General features: G+C 37.4%; 2 protein-coding genes and 1 pseudogene across 2 annotated transcripts in view; 2 read left to right on the forward strand and 1 right to left on the reverse strand.

The window, feature by feature from the left end:
• Positions 1-866: 866 nt before the first annotated feature.
• On the forward strand, positions 867-3,274 carry LOC122089131 (annotated as a pseudogene).
• A 146-nt stretch (positions 3,275-3,420) lies between these two features.
• On the reverse strand, positions 3,421-12,881 carry LOC122089130 (internal alternative NAD(P)H-ubiquinone oxidoreductase A2, mitochondrial-like). Its single transcript, XM_042658624.1, has 9 exons — positions 12,115-12,881; positions 11,295-11,508; positions 11,012-11,172; positions 10,741-10,806; positions 7,153-7,316; positions 6,896-7,010; positions 4,245-4,424; positions 3,995-4,163; positions 3,421-3,807 (listed from the first exon to the last, which is right to left on the reverse strand). Exons 1-8 carry the CDS (start codon positions 12,568-12,570, stop codon positions 4,011-4,013), a joined length of 1,509 nt encoding a protein of 502 aa, XP_042514558.1. The 5' UTR covers positions 12,571-12,881; the 3' UTR covers positions 3,421-3,807; positions 3,995-4,010.
• Positions 12,882-16,116: 3,235 nt separating this feature from the next.
• The window catches only part of LOC122089241 (acyl-coenzyme A oxidase 4, peroxisomal), a 22,115-nt gene continuing 21,155 nt past the window's right edge, over positions 16,117-17,076 (forward strand). Inside the window, exons 1-2 of the mRNA XM_042658819.1 lie at positions 16,117-16,268; positions 16,442-16,513. Coding sequence (XP_042514753.1) covers positions 16,489-16,513 — 25 coding nt within the window. The 5' untranslated portion in view covers positions 16,117-16,268; positions 16,442-16,488. The remainder of the gene's footprint in view (positions 16,269-16,441; positions 16,514-17,076) is intronic.

Genomic DNA, 17,076 nt, shown 5'->3' on the forward strand with positions numbered 1-17,076 from the left:
ATTTATAATTTTATTTTGGTAGGGGTTTCTTGAAAAGCAACGTGATCTTATGTCAGTGCGAGGGCCAATGGAAATGTGCATAGAAACCAATGGGATTTTCACCTTTTATAGGGGTGGAGTAGTCATTTTGCTCCCCTTGTTATGGGTGCAAGGCCACGTTATATTTCAGATTTCTTTTTCTCTTTTATTTTTTTATTTTTTTGATATTATGTACAATTTTCTTTTAATGGAGATAAATAAATATTAATATTTCACTTGTGTATTCCAAATATATGCATGATCATGGGATAATGGTACGTCACTTTCAAATTATTTTTGAAAAACTTTTATATCATTAAATTTAAAAAATTTTGATAAAGAACAATGAGCAATTAAAAGAATGTGTCAAATTCTAAATACTCCATTGAAGGTGTTATTCTAACACTCTCATTAAGTTTTTTTTTTTATTTCAAATTAAAGAATAGAATATTTTACCTCAATTCATAAAATATCCCTTGTCTATCTTTTTTTTTTTTTTAATGATTAAACTATATATGAAATTTCAAAGTTTGGATAAATTAATCATTTTTTACATTTATTTGAAGGAAAAAAAATATAAATTAATCAATTCAAATAAAAATCAAAATCAAAATCAAAATCGAGATATGAGCAAAATATTTTGAGTTGAATTGAACCACTAAAATATGTGGGCAACCATTTATGGGGCACCATATCTATTAAGGATTCTCTGTTTCATGACATCCTCACAATTATTCAGTGAAGTTAATATAACCGTACAAATGGTACCGATACTGGGACAAGTTAACAAATTAATTTCGATCCGTCAGATTCTTTCTCAGCGGAGCCCACCGATGGTGTGCCAGCTTTGGAAGCATAGACACTCGTCTTCCCTTGGTGAGGAATGACGATATAAGCTTCTCTCTTTCTCTTCTCTCCATACTCAAGAAGCTCAGCCTTAGCTCGAAGGTCGATCATGGCGTCCTCTGATAACGGGGCCACCACAGCTCCACCACCAACACCATCGTCACTACCCAACCACCACTCCAATTCCAACGCCGCCGATGCTCTCTCCCGACTACTGCATCGCCTCCCTCCGACACTCTCTCTCCCAACTCGTCTCTCACGTCCCACTACTTCTCCTCCAATCGTCTCCTTATCTCCACAAAACCTCCCCAAAGAGCTTCTTCCTCTTCAACCCAACTCGGTTTCTTCCAACTCACCAACCACCCCATCCCCTCCCAACTCGCTCTCTCGGCCGAGCTCGAATCGCTCTCCCTTGTCAACCTCCCCACCGACAAAAAACACCACCTTTTCCCTAAAAACTGGCCCCTTGGCTTCGACGAGGACGACGAAGATGATGGAGATGGAAGAAACGGTGTCTCCCTCTGCCTGTCCGGCGATTCTCCCACCGAATCAACCGAGTTAGACTTATCATCTCTGACCCAGTTCTCTCTGGCTCTGGAAAAACTTGGTTTGGAGATCGTGGAAGCCTTATCACGAACCGTGGGGTTTGAGAATCCTCTGCGTTTGAAGGAAGAGAACGAAGAACCTCGTCCTTGGAGTTCGTTGATGTGGGTTTCAGAGGGAGTTGAAGGCAACAAACAGGTATTTAACGGCCGGCTTTATCCATACATAGTGGCACTACAGTATCAGATCAGGTGCAGGAAGTATTCTTTGCTTTCAGATTCTGGATGGGTTTCTGTCTCTCCGCAGGTTGATTCCATTCTCGTCACCGTCGGAGACATTGCTCAGGTGAATCTCAAACTCAGCTTTCATTTCTGACTCTTGACTGGCGACTCACCTGGTTTGACTCATTTTTCTTTCCCGGTCACCTGGCACAAAAAATTTTGCCGCTAAAAAGTAGTTGGGACTTGGGAGTCGGGAGCATTTCTCGAATTAGGCGTGAAAAAGCCGCCAGGTGGGGCCCTGACAATACCAGAAACCAAGGTTTATTTTATATGCCACGTTATTTGAATTCTCTAACCTGTCAGGGTCAACACGTGGAAATTAGACATACTCAGATTTCCAGGCTTTCCACGGTCGGTTGGTTGGTGGGCCCAACAGATAATAATATCACCAGCTCTCTAGTGGTAACTCCACAAATCATGGGCCTATGTATTATGTATGGAGTATTCGACTATGGGGCAACGGACATCTGGCTCTGCCCTAACCCACTTAATTTTTATCTTATCCAAGAGTCCAGTCACTCAAAAAGTTTGAAATAAAGTCCGAGGATTGGGACCCACTTGACACCTACGGCTCCACCCTCTGTTTGTTTTACCAGTAATTTGAAGTGATTGAAGTGGAGGCCAGCCATTATTTTTTTTTAAGGGATAACTGAGTTGGCTAAGGACATGGCCTTTATTTTTTTAAGAGACAGCTGACTTGGCACAAGACATTTTCGTGGTTCTGAATTCGACTCATTTTACTTTTTTAAGGTTGATAACACTGGAGTGGTTAATATTCTACTGTCTTTCACTGTTTTGGGTCAAAAATGAATGATTCTCATTGAACTGGTCAAGTGGAAAGAACCAAATTCTTGTTTTTCACATGAGACTGAGTTCCCTTCACCCATGATGAAAAAAATGATCTCTTCAACTATAGGATTAGAATCTGATCCACCGTTTAATGAATGAATGTGAAGGTATGGAGCAATGGGAAATTGAAGAAGGTGAGAGGGACGGCGGTGGCAAGTTTAGGAGAAGAAGACAAGTCGTGTTGCATATCAATGTCGCTGTTACTTACTCTCCCAATGGAGAGCTCCATCTCTCCACTCCTTCCTTCGCCGCTGACAGTACTGGGGGATGGCGGTGATATTGATGAGCACACCAGAGCCTGCGATGGTGAAAAGGAGGAGGTTCAAAGCTGTGATCACCACCACCAAGGAGGTGAGACCGAGACAGAGATAGAGACAGAAAAAGAGAAGAAGGTACTGTTCCAATCGTTCTCTTTCGAAGATTACGCTTGGAGAGTTTATCATGAAAGGCTTCTCTTCAAAGATCCTCTCGACAGATACCGCACCACCTAGAAATTGAAATTATCAAAACTCTAAAATCCAAACTTTGGATAGTCCCATTCCTCCTCTTCTTTTTTTTTTTCCTGTTTTTTGTTTTGAATTATTATTTCTTTTTTTATTATTTTAATTTTTGGGTTGCCATTTAATCAGTTTGAGTCAGTTCGACACAGCCCAGTTGCATTGCAATGCACCATCTTCTTCAGAAAGTGTTTTAATGTAAAAAGCAATGTCACATTTTTAATTACCTTTTGATGGACAGTGGAGTGGGTTAGTTTCATTTAATCTTGGAACACAGCTTTAAATTAGTCTGAGGCAGGGGCAAATGAGTTTTGAGCACAAGATAGTGACCTTTAATTTAAATATATCCCTTCTTTCCACTTTCGACGAAGGAAAAAAAAAAAAACTGCAATGAAAAAGTGTTACATTCCTGGTTTTCATTTCCCACCATTTTACATAGAAACAAATGGAGTCAAAAGGTGAAAGTACCAACGATACAGTAGATCTTCACTGCCTACTAGAAGAGTGACAAAGATCATATGTAATTGTGAAACAAAACCCAAACAATTTGGATTTCAATATGTAAATAAAATGGAGATAAATGAAATAATACCAGAGACCATATCTGATGTCATGTTCAATTTTCAAGTCTTAGAATGAATTCTGTGACGGTCGTATGCATATCTGAAAGTGGTGTGTGTCTGAGAGTCCCTTATTAATGGCCACATTGAGTCTATTCCACCAGCTATTCATGTGCATTCCATCCGCTAAAATGCGCCAACAAACAATGCTGACTGCAACAATAAAACATTTGAGCCAGCAGCCAAGTTTCTAATTTGGTCAACACTATTGAGATTTTTTTTTTTTTTTGGTGTGAGGATGCAAAATCTATTCAAGGAAACGAAAAACTTATATTTTTTCTGCAACATTTTCTTGACTAAAAACAGATATAATAGGAGGTCATGAATGATGATCTTGTACCTCTAATTTTTTGTTTTCAGATACGGTTTATATCACGACCAAACACAAACGTGGTAGCCCAATTGACTGCAACATAGAATCTGTTTCTCCAGCTTACAACTCTTGTTAAATATGCTGACCTCCAAATAAACCAACTAACAAATCCTGTTAGAGACAATCCTTTTGCCTCCTGAAAAAGAAAATTTGTATATTTCAGCAAGCCCCATCAATTAATAACACAGCAAGAGACACGAAGTGATATGAAACTAACCTTGCTTTGTCTGAGGTCCACAAGAGCCTTATACCTTCCAACAGTTGCCATGCTTCCTAAATGTTTATAAACAAATGGGGCACCCAGTTCCATGTCCATTGCAGTGTTTGCATACCCTCCACCAGCTTTACCAATCCTGTTCAATAGGCTCCCTAGATATTTTCCCTGTCGCTCTGCAACCTGGTTCAGTCATTCCATTAGGAACAACAGTAAAGTGCTAGTTCATTACAACTTACAATGCATGGAACATTTAAGTCCCAACAAGAACTAAGAACCCAGTTAGATTGCAAGAAAGCAAGTATTTGGCTTGCACAATTTTTATTTCAAGCCCATACAAAATATTTATAAGAAGGGTTCTGCTTCTGTAGATCCAAGGGTCCTCCACTTTAGGGGTATCTCTGAACTTGGTCCTCCTTGTAGGTATCTCATTTTGGTTCACTCTACTGGCAGGATGTTAGGTCACATAAGCAGAAGCGATCATGTGATTTCTGATTTTCTTCAAAAAAACATTTTTTCCCATCATCAACTGATTTTCTTTTAAAGCTGCAACATGTAATTAAAATATGAGAAAATAGGGATTTTTATTGTATTTTATTTTATTTTTCAACACCAGAAATTCCATCATCTTCATCCCCTCGATGATGGAGCCAGGGACACAGGAAGCATTCATGCTGGGCACCAGCCAACTGTGGCTGCTGCCTGCAAGGGCAGTGGTCCCTACTCCCTACTGTCAATGCCGCCTCCAGTAACACTGCAAAAACTGGCAATCAAGCACAGTAAATTTGTGTGTGTGTATGTGTGTGTGTGTGTGTGTGTGTGTGTGTGTGTGAGAGAGAGAGAGAACATTCATGGATGGAGGTAGTGGGAATCCTCAGGAAATCAGATGGCATGAATGTATCAGTTGATATGTATTTCTCTGCACCTATTCCCTTCACAAGAGCAACCCACCCCCCCCCTTTTTCTGGTAGTGATGCGAACCATTCATAGTCTCGTTGATGGACTTAGAGCACAAATATTGCAACAGAACATATGTGGATGGAAGGGCGCATGTTTTGAGCAAGACTGGTCTCACATTTAACTATAATTTCACCGAATTGAGTGACCTCCTTGACAAATTTTTTTCTTCTTCTGGACCTTTGCACGCATGTCAGAGATCAGAAATGATGATGAGAGGTTTAGTTACAGAGAAAATGTTCTGCACACATGAAAAGGCCTAATTGCAGAACACACAAACTAGACCACCTTCAGGCACGGCTTGAGGCAATGTTCAAAGTTTCGCTAAAACTTCGTGAAATATTTCGATTTCACAAGATGTCAAAACGAAACTACATGCAATATGTAAAAAATGCAAGGTTTTCGTCGAAATTTCAATGATATGTGTGGTTTTGTTATTGTTTCAGTCATACAAACCGTTGATCTAAAATGTATAGTTTCGAACAAAATGGGTCAAAATTTCAACCCGTCTCGTTGGTTTCTCTGTTTTTTACTCAAGGTTTGTGAAAACTTGGTTTTTTGTGGCTATTGGCGAATCCTACCATACAAGCAGGGAATAAGTATCACACTAGATAATTATGAAATGGTATATAATTTTATATCTATTCATTCCTAATGCATATTTTAGTTGTTTTAATTGAATTATGTGTGTTCTAGTACTATATTTTTTATATAATAGGTCATACTAGAGAATGCATACAACAGAATACAGCATAAACTAGCACTACCAACCTACAGTCTGAAGTCAAACTACCATTTTGGGTGTGTTATTAATAATCTAAGGGTTTTATTATGTTTAGAGCATGCCTAAAATAGGGTTCCCTAGAAGTTCGGGACCTAATTTGGCGATTTAAGGCTTGAAACCATCCGATCGAAATTTCACCGTTTCGCAAAATATTTCGGTTTCGAGCCTGGTCAAAGGTTTATCCAATTCAGAAAATCAGTTCCCACTTTCATTCAAAGTTTTCTCCATTTGGTTACATCTTCTATTCAAGTTAACCTTAAAAGCCAGCACCAATGTGTTTGAAGCAGCTTTTGCTGGTATTGTTACTCTGGCAAGTTCTAATCTATCGGGATTGTTAGGATCACAGTAACTTGGGATCATGGAGTTCAAGTTAAACCTCAAAATCAGAATCGAAACTGTGATAGGCTTTTCTAATCAGTCAGATTGTAACTCTGCAACGGCATTTTGAGCTTTTAGTGATTGGGTAGTGATTTCTACAAATGTATTCTTTTCCCCCCTTTTTATTGGCGTTTTCAGAGAAGCAGCTTTTGCTCTGTTTCTTTTCTTTTTTGTTTTTTCCATGGTGTGTTCAGTGAAGCAACTTTCACTTTGCTTTCCACAGGCATTTTAGTAAAATGATTTCCATCATTAGACTATGGCATCTGAGAATCGGGACCTAAAACAGGGATATCTCTAGCGTGAAAGATCCAAAAGGTAACTTATTCTACATAAAATAATATTGGACGCACTCACTGACTCCATGGATAACCTGGAAAGGACAATTACCTTCAAGCTTAATATTCCTAGGAGATAGTGGATTATACTGACTAGTAGATTTCATGTCTGCACAAACATCTATATAGAGCCAACAATATCATGTTCGTCAATTTAATAGTGTAAGCCCATTTTGAAAGAACTCAATTTCCACTCTGACCTGAGCTAAAGCTGGAAGTACTGGTTTGCCAGTGCTTTCAAGAAACCCGCAACAATCACCGATTGCAAACACATCCTGTACGGAAGGAACACGCAACCATTCATCAACACCAATCCTGTTAACAATGATGGAAATAATTAGAGATGGAATTCCTACATGCAATCATACAAAGCTTTTGTTAAAATGGAACTTCATAGAGAAAATATAAAGATATGAATTCTAATGATAAGCCCTGTTCCAGAGAATCATGACTGTACCTTCCACCTGGAGATTTTGCAAGTTGCAGAGTTTTTATGAAAGTAGAGGGACCAACACCTGTAGACCACACCAACAACCCATACGGAACCTCTGTTCCATCATTAAGAATAACCTTCTCTGGCTGAACATCTTTTACTATTCCACGGACAAGACGAACACCTGACTAGAAATATGAAACGCAAAGTTTATAAACGGGAAGCCCAACTAACCATGATATGGAAGATATGACACATACTATTTAGGTAACTTTTGGGAAGATGCTGTCCTACAAGTTTCAGAAAAGTTGATTCTTCAAGCGTTGGACTGTGAGATGCTAAATGTAGTGGAAGCAGAAGCCAAAAAACCATAAACTAAGGAAGAATAATAATAGAACTGGAGTAGCTCTACTAATCATCATGGAGAATTAAACTTTAACACTAACTATTCAACTATATACAGAAAATACTTGTAAAAGAATTATATGATCTTCATCAAAAAGGTCAGGTTGATAACTGGGCTTCCAGCAACTCTCTGAATCCAACTCCAGTTAACAGATCTGCCAACAGAAACTTCAAAACCCTACCTTCATGTGTTGATATCTGAATCGACAGAGTTCAAAAGTCTCAAGCACAGTAAAACCAACAAATACGCAAGACATATAGAACTTCTCCAAACTAGGAGCAAATGTGAGTCGCTCATATCAGCAAAAAGGACATCTGATTCTCCTTGTAGTAAATCAAATTCAAATCAAGAACAAAAACAGAAAACTAGAAAACATTGCCTTGAAGACTGGGATAAACTAAGAATAAGGAGCCCTTGCTCAAAGCAACTCTTCATCAAGGACAAAAGTATATAGATCACACATATTAGAAGATTGTTTTGTATTCTTAGCTTGTGTGAACTCGAAAAGTTTGCTTTGACTATTCTATCAGATGGTCTTCAAGCTGAATGGGTGAATAATGCACAGAATTGAACCTAGCTAACTAGCCCAGTCAACAAATGGGATCTATAGGAAAAACAGTTAAACACAAGCAAGTGCACTTATAAACTTTAGAAGGATGTGCAAAAGACAACTTTAATCAGTTCTGAGAGGACATTTGCAAAGTAAATTAATGGCAAAGACACTAAATGTTTATGCGTGAATGTATATATTGAAACATTCACAGTATATTAATGCTAAAGAAATATACTAGTTAGTGGTTACTACTACGAAAATGATTCTCATAGAACACGAGGTGATATAAAAAACTTCATTTCAAGCAGAAACTAAAGACAGAACCCAGGTCTATGGAGATACGTAGAAGAGTAGCCAAAAGCGACGGGGTGGAAGGAACTATGAACAAAAACATATAGTTAGACACTCTCTCTCTCTCTCTCTCATATGCACAAGGATTTATGTGCCCCACTCCTGCCTTTAGACATCCTTCTTTTACAAGAATATGCAAGTTACTAGTTAGTAGACCCCCTAATAAAGAATATCCCAAACCCATAGGAAATCCAGTACTGAAATAGGGAACCATCAAAACTCACAAGACAAAAAGAGAGTGGACCTAAAATCATATTGGGTTGGGATTCAGTTCAGGTCACTTAGAAACCAGATAGCTAGATACTGAAACAGATGCTGTTAAGAAGTGTAGTGTCAGCAAGGGTGTTTTTGTAATGTTTTTACTTGTTATAATTCTGTCCTTATGTTTAAATTACACAGTAAGGCAGCGTAAATTTGCCCCTCCCAGACCCTGCAGTAGCGGGAGCCTCGTGCATTGGGTTGCTCTATTATAGACTTGTTATAATTCTGTCCTTCTGTGTAAATTATACACTACTCTCCTTTCTTTTTCTCCCCACTTCCCTTTCTTTCCTTCCTGTTTACCACATTTCCTCCCCCTTTTCTCATTTTTTTCCTTTCATTCCCCTTATTATCTGCCTGGGCGCCTTGAACAACATGGTGACTGGTCACCTTAGTGTTCGAGAAGTGTCTTGTCGCCTACACGACGCCTTGACAACTATGGTGCAATTTGTGATGCATGGATAGCTAGGTTGAATCGAGTAAGTTTATTAGGACTTGGGCATTCCACCTCCACAAAAAAGGGGAGAGTTCTCACAGACACACTTATTTGGAGCAATGCAGAAGACTATATTGGAGGCAGAGACAAGACAATTCTCTAAGAACCTGTCAGACCTTCGGACAAGATTATAGAGATATTCGCCATCAGAGTGGCTAACACACCTCAGTGACAGATCTCTTTCAGACATGCCAACATACAGGTTGAATAGACATTTGCCAAGTCATTCTCTCACATTCTCATGCTGGTAGCTGCCATTTAGACCCCTCCTGTCCGTGGAGTAAATTGAAGCTAAGCTTTTGCAGCTTGTCTATGAATAACCCAGGACCCTATGGCAGGGGTTTGGGGGATTGATTGGACTGATCAAGTTTCCTTCCGTGTACTCAGGTCCCATAGTGTTGGCATTCAGATTGGACTTGGTGCTCCCCATCATCAAATGACTCAATACAGTGAACGCCATCAGATTCAAAGACTTGAGGTCGAGGGCAATTCTCAGTTGTCCATTGCCTACATGAATTTGGTGAGCAAGCCCCTCTGGATATTGACTCTTTACATCATTGAGGATAGGACATCAGCTTCCAAGTTGAACTGCTCATTCCATTCGAGGTCAAGATTATCCACTGACTTAGCTGACTCCTTAGCCAAAAGCAGTGTATCAAGATGGGGTCATATCTGATGGGTCTGAGAGTCGACATCATATAGTCCAGTCTTTGTGCTCTGGAACATGCATGTTGCATTCAGACCATGTTGATTTCATTGTCATATCATCCATTTACCCCATTTAAAAATAAACAATCTAAGAAATAATATTTATATTAAAGTAAATTATTTGGATTTTTCCTTCCTTTTTTTTTTTTTTTTTTCAATAGATAGGGAGAAGGAGAGTTGATCTCATGACCTCTTAATTGTGAGGAGTTGGTCCTCGCCAACTGAGCTACCCCCTAAGGGTTTCTTCCTTCTTCAATCATTTAACTTAATCATATTGCTGGCTCTACTGAAAACTCGCACTAAACTTCCAATCCTGATTCCTCTGACTTTTCCAAAGCCTAATCTCTCTCATAAAACCTATATAGTAAATCCCTGATCTATCTTAATAAACTCTCAAGTAAACCATCTCTACAACCGAGTCCCGCCCACCTTGTCTCCCTATAATTTTCTGGTTTCTCAATGAGACACTCTTCTTCTAGCTAATAAGTTTTGCTTGAAATACAACTTCTAAAAAAAAAAAAGAGAGAGAGAAAGAAAGAAGAAGAACTCCAGTAAACCATCTCTACTATTTCCCATGACCTTGTCTCCCTCTAATTCCCTGGTTTTCTCAACGAACCTCTTCCTATATAAAACAACTTTTCCTTTAAACAAAACTTTTCATACAATGAAAAGCATGGGCAATGGTCTTTCTAGAAAGAAAAATCCAATGAATTTTTTAGGCGAAAAGAGTCCAAATTATAAATAAAAATATGTAAGCAGCAAGGGATCAATATCAACAACACAATTCATGTAAAGTAGCTGTAAATTCTTTATATTCTGAAGTAAGTAAAAACCTCTCACCTTAGTCAACTGCTTAGAAGCATATTTCCTGAGGCGATCATCAAAGGAAGATAATATCTCATTGGCCTGTACAACAAGGAAAAACATTTTAGTTTTTACAGGTTTAGTTTACATGAACGTAGCTTTTGACAACAGCACAGTGGGTCGTTTATAAATTATTTAACCAAAACACGTGTTTGACCCAACTGAATCAAACTCCAATGAAAAGGGAAAAAAGCAAAGAACATAATTCAGTTAAGATGTCTTGATTGTTGATATTGCATTCACAAACCTCAATCAGGGTGACATGGATATAATCTTTCACATGGGAATATCTTTCATGAACATCTCTGATGATGAAGTCACTAAGTTCTCCACTGAACTCAACCCCAGTTGGACCACCACCTATGACAACACAATGTAACAGTCTACTTTTTTCTTCTACTGAGAGTCCTGCATAAAAAATACTGTAACTAAGTGGGAGATTTTCATCCTAATGTACATAATCAAGAGAGTTCATGGTGAACCTCAAAAGCATTATTGTGTTAATACTGGAAATACTTGGGAAGTAGTACCAGGCACATCGGACAACATCAAGTTCAGGAGTAGCTTCCTACGGATCTCCTGAGCATGATGAACTTCACGTAGAAAAATAGCATTTTCCTTCACACCATTGATTCCAAAAGTTGATGCTTCCGCTCCTGATGCAATAACTAACTTATCATATGAGATCTTAAAGTCCCATGGCTTGAGGGAGTTCTCTTCATCCATTACAGTCTCGCAGTGCACCTTAAATGCCATCAGATAAACAAAAAGTTTAACGCAAAGTGCAAATTCATCACAACCGAGTGAATTCAGATTATGAATGCAGATTCTCATCACAAAAGATGATTAGGGTAAAGGAAGAATAAGACAGAAGTCTTTAATGATCACGAGGGGAAAAAATAAATTAGATGATGGAGTCCTATGTAAAAAATTTGTGAGTAAGATGTTCCTAGGACTTCTCTTTTCCCCTTCCCTTTTGAAAAATTCAGGAGCAATCTACTAAGACCACCCAATTGTTCTGCATAAAGCAAACAATAATTGCCACCCCCGATCTAGAACTGCAAAATGTGTGTAAAAGGTGCTAGTTGTTTCAAAGTTCCCTCCTCAATAGTACTACTTGAATTTGCATGCCCTGTTTTTCCAACAGATACTTGGCTAAGAAAAGAACTCTAAATCAACAAATCAAAACCCCAATAATATGATGATTAAAGTGCACTCACAATCAAATCTAAGCAAAATTCAAGAAAAAGATCCCTAAAAGTCCCGGATCAATTAACAAGAATTAAATAACAGAAGCAAAGTCTAAATACCAAAACTGAAGCAAAAACAAAGAAGCAAAGACGAACGAACCTCATGGTTATCAGTATCAAGTCCCTTGCAATTAGCAAGAAAGAAGAAAGAACCAGGCTCCCGAGAGATGGCCGGTTGAATCCTTCCGATGGGTTCAGCTACTGATCGAAACTCAAGCGTACCAACACAGGTGGAAGCCAATAAAGGAGTGAAAACCATATGATTCCGAGGCGACACACACACAACATCGTAGATACTGGTGTCTATATCTTTCATGAGCCTACAACCAGCCCACCCTGAACCTAACACCAACACCCTTGGCTTCTCACCGGGCTTCGTCGGCCGGAGACCGGAGTGCCGATAATCATTAGAGGATGAAGTCTGAACTATCGATTGAGTGCTGAAACTGGACAAACATGTGAAGAGGAAAGGAGAAGATGGATTCAAGTTTCTTTGATTGATTGAAGACCCAAAGGAGGAAGAAGAGACATGAATGATCCTTCTGAACCAGGCCATGATTGTCCGATCACTGAAATTTTTGCTTTTCTCACTCTATACCTCGCATGGGATTTATGATTTCTGGAGTAGGAGAGGAAGCAAACCAGATCGAGGTTGTTCTGGAATGGAGATCAAGATGAAGGAAGCCTCTGCAAAATTTAGTAGGAGAGTCAGCTAATTATCCCAGCCAGAGCTGACATTTCAACGACTATGGGAATTTACACGGACAACTCGGCAGGTTCACTGGAGTCGACTCAAGCCCCGAGTTTCCCGGATCTCAGCGTCTTCCAAATTTTGCGGAAGAGAATCGCAGGAACTCGTCTTTTAACCAAGAACGGATCAGGTTCAGGTACGAAAACATAGAAATATAGAATGTTTCCGTCTTTTTCTAGCCCATAGATTTAGAATAAAATAGACTCTAAACCTACGGATCAGTAGCGTACAAAAACATTCTCATAAGACAATTTAAAATGGAAAACACAAGTGACGGAGAGAGCGTATTGCACACGCACGGTGGAGATCGTTGGCCGGTCGGATTATCTATCAATCTCAACCTTCCACTTTCACTCATCAGAAATTAAATTATAGTCAACAATGTGTCCTACGACCATTGAAAGTCAAAAGCCTCATCTTTAAATAAAGGGAAATTTACATTTACCTCCCTTGATGTTATCCTTATTATATTCATCCTTCTCACGTCTCGTTTATTACATATAAATTCACTCCACGGCTATGTCTAGTAATGTTATAAAAAAATAAAGTTTCTGGATTTTTAAACGGAATAAAGCATTTAATGCATTTATGGTTTTTTTTTTTTACAAAAGGAGAAAAAAAAGGACAAATGGTAGTTCGTCGTTCTAATTTTGTTAAAAAAAATGACATTTTGACACAGAAATTGAAATTTCTATAAAAAAAATAAAAAAAAAAAATTACGTAACGACAAATTGTAGTTCTGTCGTTTCAATTTCTTAACCAAAAAAAAAACATTTTGACACAAAAAATTAAATTTCTATTTTTAACATGAAACGTCATTTATGGAACATAAACATTACCAAACACAACATAAGTCTTTAACTAACACTATGAAAGATGTGTTAGTTTTAGAATACAAAAAAACTTGTGTTAGTTTTAGAATACAAAAAAAGCATACTTACCCCATTTTTCTTCTTCATTGTTTTCCCACTTTTCTTCTTCGTTCAAAACTCTTCAACCCCAAAATTTTCAATTCTTCTTTTTTCTTCGTTCTCTTAATCATGTGGGAAAAAAACTGCACATCATCAATGTGAGAATCTTTTACAGTTTTTTTTTTTGTTTCTCTCATAAAGTATTTAAGCTCTAGTTATTCAAATGGCATAAATAATCTACCATGTGGCACCTGATTTGGAGTTAAAATTTTGTGGATAGATATACTTTAAGGTATCCTATTAACTTGTTAGGCTTCAGCCAAATAAAATTGACATGTTCGGCTTCAGCCAAATAGAATTAGCCACAAGTGTTGAAACAAAATTTGAAAATTCAGTGGAAAAATAAAATAAAATAATGGATGATAGGGAAAAAATATAATACATACATGAGAAGGTACATAGTTGAATTTGCAATTGAAATTTCACATATACCCAATCTAGATCATTTCTTACATGTCTAATAGGCAAATTTGCTCGACATGGAACATATAGGAGTTTCCAAGAGATTTCTTATCTTTTTGTGTTTCTATCATTTTATATTTCATAGTTGATGTTGAAAATATGACCACAAATATTGAGATCCAATTAACATACCATGTAACAAATTTTGTGGGGTCAAATGAGGCCCTATAACAAAAATCTCATCATATTATATTTTGAAAGACAAAATGATCAAAACATCAACCCAAAGGCTGCTACATAATGAAAAGGAGCAACAACAAACTTGCATTGGATTTTCCAATCGGCTAAGTGAAAAAGCAGGGGCAACCCTAATGGGGTCAATACTCACTCAACTCAAAGCAGAGATTCAATGTCTTCCCAATGGAGTTTATCTTCTTTTTGCTTCAACTCTGGCTCGTCATCTAGATTTTCAACATTCATTGGAAAAATATTGGAATGATCTAAGATTCTAAATGACATCTCTATAAGTTTATTTAAAAGTTGACCCATTTTAATTGCCTTCATCTTATTTTCAAAAGTTATTTAAGTTATAATATAAAATGGATTTAAAAAAAAAATTTGAAAATTATTTATCATTATATGAATATAAAAAATTATCATCGTCTTATACAATTTTCGAATGCACATGTGAAATTATGAGCCGTAAACTCGGATGTCCTAAGTTATACTCCCACTAGGCACACCTTGGGTCACTCACACGGGGGTGTTTAGTGTTATTCACTGCTTTCAGTAAAAGTTGAATGGTTCTCATTCAACCCCGGCATGACCCAATTCATGTGGTTGTGGGGTCAGTATAGGCCCGCAGGACTAGTTTGTCTAAAAGCCTGTATACCCCTTGTTAGCAAAAAAAAAAAAAATAGAATGCACATGTGAAATTACAGTATATCTGTTGGATGAAAAATATGTTGTATTCCACAACATGTTCCTTTAATTGTTCGAAATGAAAGACAATCAACCCTCTACAACTTTGAGTGCCATATCTCTAAAAATCAAGATGCAGGTCTTACTTTGAAGGGTTTGTCTACTCTATCCATTGCTCCTTAAAAAAAATATGGGGGAAAAGGTTATTCCGCTCAAAAATAAATTGAGAAGTCAAATTTTCTTTTTCCAAGAGGAAAGAGAGAAAGAAGGATATATAAACCCTAAGGAAAAAAAATAAAAATATAATCAACAAGAAAGGTAATATACCCTTAAAAGTGAAAAAGATAAGGAAAAAAAAAAAGAGAATATATATATAAAACAATTTTGACTAACATTGAAATAGATCACATTTCAAACCTTATCAACTACTTTGATGGATAATAAAAATTAAATGACAATTATATAATATAAGAGTCAAATCACAAGATCACATCATCATTGATGCTGGTGCATAAATCAAAGATGCATCTCGACAATTGACATGAGCATATTATAAATTGGCAAAGGGCATAGGAGTGAAAAGGGCCCGGGTTGGCCGGGTCTCTTAAAACCTTAACCCAACTGTAAGTCCTTAAAATTCAATCAAGGCCGAACCCTACCCTACTATATTCATATTTAGGCCCAACCCTATTGGGTTTATATCAACCCAACCTAGCCCTAATTGGCCCTGTTAGGGTCGGGTTGGGTTGATCCTGGCTTCTGCAATGATTGAATTAACCTTGATTGACATGTTTCTATCATTCATATCTTATACATAAAAAAATTATAAAAAAATAAAATACCAATAAGAGTCCTAAATTTTAATATAAAAATTCAGAGTTAAATTTCGAACTAGATTGAGACCTCAACCTGAGCCCGACCCAATTATGAGTTAGGATAAGAGTTTTTCAATTCTAACATGCCCTCATGGTCAAGAAACATGATCCAAACTCTATTTGGATTAAGAGAAAACAGAACGGATCCGAATCAGGACCAAACTTTCAAATTGACAAAGAAGTCCAGTGGATGTTCGGTGGTGGTAGGCTGACGTTATCTCAATTGGAGATTCTCACCGGATTCTATTTTCGCTCTTTTATTTGGTTAAGTGAAGTTAGTCCGATCTGTCTGATCGCGTATGAATTATTACCAACAACCAAAAAAGAAAAAAAGGTATTTTGAAAATTAGATCATTAATTTCCTTTTTTTGGTTTTATGTTTGGAAAATCCTTACAATCGTCCTAAACCTGCGTGCCGCCTTGCACCCAAAATATAAATAATTTTCCTGCGACTCTGTCTGGGTCTGTATATCGATTTCGTCTATCTGCTTTGCTAATTTTCTTTAGAAAGGGAACCTTATACGATTTATAGCAACGCTTGAGCTTCTCCAACCATGGCTCCTTCGATTCAGAATCAAGGTGCGTATCTGTTATCTCTGTATCTCACTGCTTTAAGATTCATCATATGAGTTGAGCTTCATTTTATCGTTCGATCATTTTTGAGTTTCTTCAAATTATGTTTGATCGGATTTTTTATTTTTAACTTTTGGATTCTCTGTTTTTAGTGTATTGGATTCATCTTGTGTTTTTTTGTAAGAATTTTTTTTTTTTGCAAGGTGAATTTTGAAATTCAAAAAAGAAAAATCTTCTCTTGATTCAGCACATACCAAGCACAATGAGAATTTCTTAAACCAAGAAAATAGTGCAATTTTTGTATTTTTTTCTTTTTCTTTTCTGCTATTGGCTAGCGAACACAGCCTTAGTGTTCATACTTTGTTGGAGATTGGAGAAACGTTGAGTTCTTTGATTAATCATGTATGCTATACATGCTCTGTTGAATCCAAGGGAGGGTGAAATTGATTAAAATAAGGTTTTTTAGTTGAAGTAATGGTCCATTTTCTGGTTGAATTTTCTCATCTCCTGTGGCAAGTTGGAGCATCTGAATTACTCGGGCAATTTTTTTTTTTTTTTTTTTTTTTTTT

Source organism: Macadamia integrifolia, chromosome 9 (genome assembly GCF_013358625.1).
Source record: "Macadamia integrifolia cultivar HAES 741 chromosome 9, SCU_Mint_v3, whole genome shotgun sequence".
NCBI lineage: Eukaryota > Viridiplantae > Streptophyta > Magnoliopsida > Proteales > Proteaceae > Macadamia > Macadamia integrifolia.

Bases quoted from the DNA above. Each gene is read 5' to 3' on its own strand.
- LOC122089130 (XM_042658624.1), bottom strand. From the start codon at position 12,570: ATGGCCTGGTTCAGAAGGATCATTCATGTCTCTTCTTCCTCCTTTGGG. The intron at 11,509-12,114 runs GTTCGTTCGTCT...ATGGCATTTAAG, and splicing joins TTGATACTGATAACCATGAG to GTGCACTGCGAGACTGTAAT. The intron at 10,807-11,011 runs GTTTGTGAATGC...CTTGTTGTACAG, and splicing joins TCCATGTCACCCTGATTGAG to GCCAATGAGATATTATCTTC.